This window comes from Macadamia integrifolia, chromosome 12, assembly GCF_013358625.1.
Source record: "Macadamia integrifolia cultivar HAES 741 chromosome 12, SCU_Mint_v3, whole genome shotgun sequence".
In the NCBI taxonomy this organism is placed as follows: Eukaryota; Viridiplantae; Streptophyta; class Magnoliopsida; order Proteales; family Proteaceae; genus Macadamia; species Macadamia integrifolia.
Genome location: NC_056568.1, coordinates 172,027 through 178,108, shown reverse-complemented (window position 1 = coordinate 178,108; position 6,082 = coordinate 172,027). Strand labels below are relative to the sequence as shown.

General features: G+C 40.0%; 1 protein-coding gene across 1 annotated transcript in view; it reads left to right on the top strand.

The window, feature by feature from the left end:
• The window catches only part of LOC122058059 (receptor-like cytoplasmic kinase 176), a 4,573-nt gene extending 1,729 nt beyond the window's left edge, over nt 1-2,844 (top strand). Inside the window, exons 3-6 of the mRNA XM_042620478.1 lie at nt 255-390; nt 557-699; nt 801-924; nt 1,919-2,844. Of these exons, the coding sequence (XP_042476412.1) occupies nt 255-390; nt 557-699; nt 801-924; nt 1,919-2,376 (861 nt within the window). The 3' untranslated portion in view covers nt 2,377-2,844. The remainder of the gene's footprint in view (nt 1-254; nt 391-556; nt 700-800; nt 925-1,918) is intronic.
• The last annotated feature ends 3,238 nt before the right edge of the window (nt 2,845-6,082 follow it).

The window sequence follows — 6,082 nt, the reverse complement described above, 5'->3', positions numbered from 1 at the left end:
TTTATGCTTTAATTGTGGGTTGATCTGAACATGCAAGGATTCTATATACACTGGGATTTAACTACTCGATGGCCCTTGTCTAGTTTTTGTGTTATCCTGATTGAGTCTTCCTACCAACAATCACTTCAGAGTCTCTCTAAATGTTCTAATACTCGTTATTTTCTTGCAAATATCGGGCTGTTTATATGCAATGAAATATTAGACTCTTTAGATGGGAATTTATTTAATTTTCAATTGTACTTGTAACTCTACAGGCAGAAGTTAATTATTTGGGGCAACTCTATCATCCTAATCTTGTAAAGTTGATTGGCTACTGCTTAGAAGATGAACACAGACTGTTGGTATACGAATTTATGCCCCGGGGAAGTTTGGAGAATCATCTGTTCAGGAGTGAGTTCCTATTATCCTCAACTGTTTACTTGACTAATTCTCACCCCTCCCTCCCTCCTTTTTTTTGTTTTGGGGGCAATTGTTCCTTCAAAGAAACTTTTGTAACACCAATCGACTCAATGTTTTTTCCTTTTGTGACTGATAGATTTTTCTGTTTCTGGAACAGGGGGTTCTTACTTCCAACCACTTTCTTGGAACCTTCGCATGAAAGTTGCTCTTGGTGCTGCGAAGGGGCTTGCATTTCTTCACAGTGCTGAAGCAAAAGTCATATACCGAGATTTCAAGACTTCCAATGTTCTTTTAGATTCGGTAGGAAACCTGGGAATTACATTTAATTGATTCAAACATTATTAATGATTTTAATAGACCACTATTAGCTAATCCTTATTTTTTGGTAATTAAAATCACAGAGCTACAATGCAAAGCTTTCTGATTTTGGTTTGGCCAAGGATGGTCCAACTGGTGATAAGAGCCATGTCTCCACTAGGGTCATGGGGACATATGGATATGCAGCTCCAGAGTACCTGGCTACAGGTATTCAGTTCACTTGTCTTTGTTTGACTTTATACATGCATGAAAATGTGCAGTTCTAAAATATTTTTCTGAATCTCGTAGACTTGTATGGCTTCTATCCACTTTATTTCCATGTTCACTTGTTGGTGCAGCAGTTGATGCGCCTGATTTTAAGGCTGGCAAAAGCACAACTGAACCTGGTCGGGTATGGCATGGTTCTTGTAAGGAAATATCTCCTGTTTTCTTGGACAGGAACTTGTGTCCAAACCCAACATGGTTTTGGTCTGGAGATCCTGGACTTGACCCGCATATTCTGAGTTTCCTGAGTGACATTTGCAAGTTTGGGAGCTTTTTATGGTATTAAGACTGATTCATCCAAATGTTTAAACCCCAGCCTGACTCAGCTTCATAATCAGATGATGTGATGTGGGGTTGTTTAGACACCTGTAGTTGTTCTAGTGTGGACTAAAATAGATCCGGTCCAGCTCATCAGATGGGTAGAAAAAAATATGAATGCCACCTGTATGTCTACCTCCAACTTCTTAAGAGTTCATCCAATACGGAATCCAGGCTAGCTAGCTTCTTCTATTGCTTTGGCATGAAGGTTAGTTTGTGAATCTATTCATTAAGATTATCCCTTTTATGAAGAATCTTATATAGCACATGGGTGTGCTGGCTCGGCTTCTTATCTTGAGAAGAGAACAAGCTTGGTTGTACTCTTCTCTTGCAAGTTTTGGTCTTCATGTTAGGATGAGGAAGGAATTGATTTTCTGTTTTTACTAGTGAAGAATGTTGGGTGGAATTGCTGAAAATGCTTGTTCGATCTGTGTGTGTGCGCTTGCATGTTGTATCAAATCTTAGTTCGTTTGGTTAGACTTGATCCCCTTGTATTAAATATTTTAACTGTAATGAGGTGTTTCTGGCCATAGGCAGATGTACTTTTTTATTTCCAGCTCATATAACTATGATATATCCTTCCCCTTTGATCTAAAGTTAAGTGCTTCTTCTTTTGAAGGTCATCTTACTGCTAAGAGCGATGTATACAGCTTTGGAGTTGTTCTCCTAGAAATGTTATCTGGTCGACGAGCTATAGACAAAAACCGGCCATCTGGAGAGCACAACCTGGTTGAATGGGCCAAGCCTTACCTGACGAATAAACGTAAATTTTACCGTGTTTTGGACACACGTCTGGAAGGCCAGTACTCATTGAGTGGAGCCCTGAAGGCAGCAATTCTCGCTCTCCAATGCCTTTCCACAGAAGCCAAGTTAAGGCCAGACATGGATCAGGTGGTAACAGCATTGGAGCAGCTTCAAGACTGCAAAGATGTAAGTACTGAGAATGGGAACCACCCAAACCATCAGAGTCGCTCCACTGGTGGTCCCAAGTCGCGTTCAAGAAGTACAGATGAAGCTTCTAATGGGAAGCCTAAGGCTTCTTATCCCAGGCCATCTGCTTCACCCCTTTACAGTTGAGAGCAAAGGAGATGGAACTGGATTCATCTGTGATCCTTCCCAGTGGAGAGAAGTTCGTTCACCTCAGATGGTTTGGGAATGGAAGACCACCATGGTCCCAGGAACTGCGCAATGTAGTGTACCTGTATTTGTTCGATTAAATGTACAGTTCTTTTTGGGCTAATGTAATTGTAGTCCACCATAGGTAAAATACTGGTTGTGCCTGGAATATGAAACATCTAGAGCAAATTAAGAGCTGAGGATTACCAACTAGTCTGTAACATTTGAAAGGTCAGCCTGCATAGCAGGGTTCCCTACTATCTTTCGAAGGTGGGAAGGTGGGAAGGTGGGAAGCAGGGAAGGAGGGAAGGAAGGAGAGGGGAAAGCTGATTTTGCATACATGAAAATACCTTGTACCAATCTCTTTCATGTTGATCATTTTGTGCCATTTTGAGTTACCTTTTTGTCCTTGAAATGATGATTCTACTAGCTTTACTGTGTTCCGTTTTTTGAGTGGATGAGCTTAAGCGTCCACTTCATTTAAACATCACAATTAATTTTAACCATTGATCTTTTGATAACTAATCCAAGTCGTCAATTACCCTCATGCCTCTATCAGGGCTTTCTATTACTGCATTCGGTTCCTGTTTTGTACCTGGGCTGGGGACGGTTGTCACGATGCTCGGAAGTTGGAATAGTCATTATTGCATAACGAATAGCAGCAGGGCTTCAATCTGGGTGGGCCGCCTTGAGAAAGGCAGCGGCCCCGCTCACATGGGGGCAAGCCATGGATGTGCCTGAGAGAATGTTGAACTCAGTTTTCTGGGCATCAGAATCTAAGCCGTTCGGTCCTACCCCGTCTGTCCATGCGGCCGGAATGTTGACACCAGGGGCAATCAAGTCTGGTTTGAGGATCTCCAGGTCTATACCATTGGGTCCTCAACCTAAGAAGTAGGCCACCACCGGTGCCCGCTTCACACCAATGATGGTGTTGCGGAAGGCGATGGTGGCTGTTGGAACGGAAGAAGAAAAAATGTAAGCTTTGACTGCGTCACACGGAAAACTCTAAACTCAGTTTTTTGGGCTTCGGAATCGGAATGTGTCTCTCTGCTTGTTTTCTGGGTATGAAGCCATCTAGCACCACCCTCACACTTACATAACCTTTACAAAAGGACTTGTTTTTTAAATCTAGAGAAAGAAAGAGAATGGCAAAGTAACCGAGGTGACGGTGGTAGTGGTGGTCGTGGTGGTGGTGGAGGAGAAGGTGGTGTTGCAGCATCAACCTGCCACCCTCTCTTATTTTACTGATTTCTCTTTGTTTCTTTATTGTTTCTTTCTTCACTCCCTCTCTGCTCCCTTCCCTCCTCTGTATCTGTTTGTGCTTTGCTTGCCAAGTAAGCAGAGTATAGAGAGCATCGTAACAAGTAGAAGAAAAAAGAATGTTGGGAAGGAGACCCGATCCAAGCGCAATAAGTGAGGTTTGGGATTTGAAGCAATGTCTTCGATGCGCAGCTCGAGGCAACAACATCACCAAAAACAACAACAATCTCCTCACTTTCACAACAACATTCACAGAAGAAGAAGAACCCTTATCCTTACCCTTACCCTCTTCCGTGCCATCGTCTTCTCAATTTCATCCTTAGAAGCTACCCCTAACCATGAAGCACTCGCACTCCTCTCATGGATGCATCATGCTTCTTCAACCGTGGCCTCTGCATTCCATGATTGGAACCCACAAGACCCAAACCCCTGTAAATGGAGCTACATTTCTTGCTCTTCTCATGGCTTCGTCGCCCAAATCACCATCAATTCCATCAAGCTTGCCCTCCCTATCCCTTCCAATCTCTCCTCCTTTGCTTTCCTTCAAACCCTCATCATCTCCAATACCAATCTCACGTACCAAATACCAAAGATAAGGTACGTGGTTGAGGAAACTGAGTTCAGCATTCCGATTTGCCAAGGTAAACCAGTGGGAACATTTTTCCGTACAGGGGTTTACCAGAGTAGAGAGATACACCTGAAAGCTTCCATCCATCACCGAGAATTACATCGGCCAAAAAATTCCTATCGATAGTTCCAACTCCGACGGTAGTAAGCGATGGTGCGAAGTTAGTTACAGACATTCCGTTGGGGCACCAACAGAGGAGGAGACGAATACTCCTTTAGAAGGATAAAAATCGTCTGTTTTTCCTTTCTCTGTTTTTCTTGTGTTTTGCTAGTTGCAGAAGATGACACGTGTCATCAACGGTCAAGATTAATTCAGTTGGGTGAAACCGAAACAAGAAGTAATCGGTTGAAAAAATGAATGATTTAGATTATGTCAGATAAGATCAACGGTAAAAAATAAATATGAAGCGGACGCTTAAGCGCCACTACCATTTAGCCTATAATATATATCTACTACAGAATATAGTAGTATCAATTTCGGTTCCAGGCATCGGTTCCTACGTTAGAACTGAAAAATAATCAAGTCTCAGCTCAATTCTATTCCATAGATCCGGATTGTAACCATATTCTATTCTATTCAATTTAGTTGGTTGGTTCTATATTTTATCCAAAACTGGTTTTGGTTTTTGGTATCGATTTCGATTTGACACTTTTAATCAAATTGGAACCAAAATTGAAATCGAAAATCAAAATCAAAATCAAAATCAATTTCAGACTGAATAACTAGAACCAAATCGAACTGTATGCAATATGGATTATTACAAATTGAAACTAGGGAACATAACCTAGATGGGACTTGGCTCGGTTCTTAGGTTACTTTCTGATTCCAACATAGAAACTAATGGTTAGAATGGAATCGAATTCGGGTATTGTATATCATAGTATATTAATATAATATAATACAAATATAATAATTTCAATCATTTATCTATACCAAAAAATATGCCAACATTGTTAATATGTATGGTCGTCATCGATCATTGGAGAAATATTACTGAATGGGCTGCTTGCAAAATAAATAAAAGAAAATGTATTTCATTATATGTCAACTACATGATGATAGGGCAATAAGTTTTGGAGGCAAACGCTTGGAACATACTCTATGGGATGAAGCAAACTGTGGACAGAGGATCAAGGATCAAAGAAATCTGAAACTATAGTAAGGAGAGAGAATATCTAATTCTAAGGAGAACCAAATTGTGGCCTTCGAACTCAATCCCTCTACTTTTAGATGTCCACAATATTTTGTCAATGCCTACTATGCAAGAGCCTCATACACTAGGTACGTTCTTTTTTTTTATTTATACATTTATTACTAATATTAATTTAATTTATTATACTACTCTAGCGTGTATAGTAGAGACATGCCATAAACAAAGTATATAGTATACACATACTGTAAACCAAGTATAGAAGCTAGAATCGAACCATGTCGGAACCAAATTACCATGTTAAACCTAATTTGGAAACCGAATAGAAAGCAGCACTATACAAGTTTGGTACAAGTATCGGTTTTCAGAAACGACAAAAAACTCACCAATACTCCCCAGAACCCAACCAAATTGCTGATTTGGACCAATTCCTAGAACCCAATCAATTTGTATGTATTTTTTCTGATTTGATATGATTATTCATTCAATTCTAAATTTATTATTTTATTGTCTAAGAATAGATTTCACCCAAAAAAATATATATATATATATATATATCAAAAAAATAAAGAAAAGATTCGATACATTTATTGGGCGAGCAGAAATGTCCCTCTATTTATAGCAAAAAA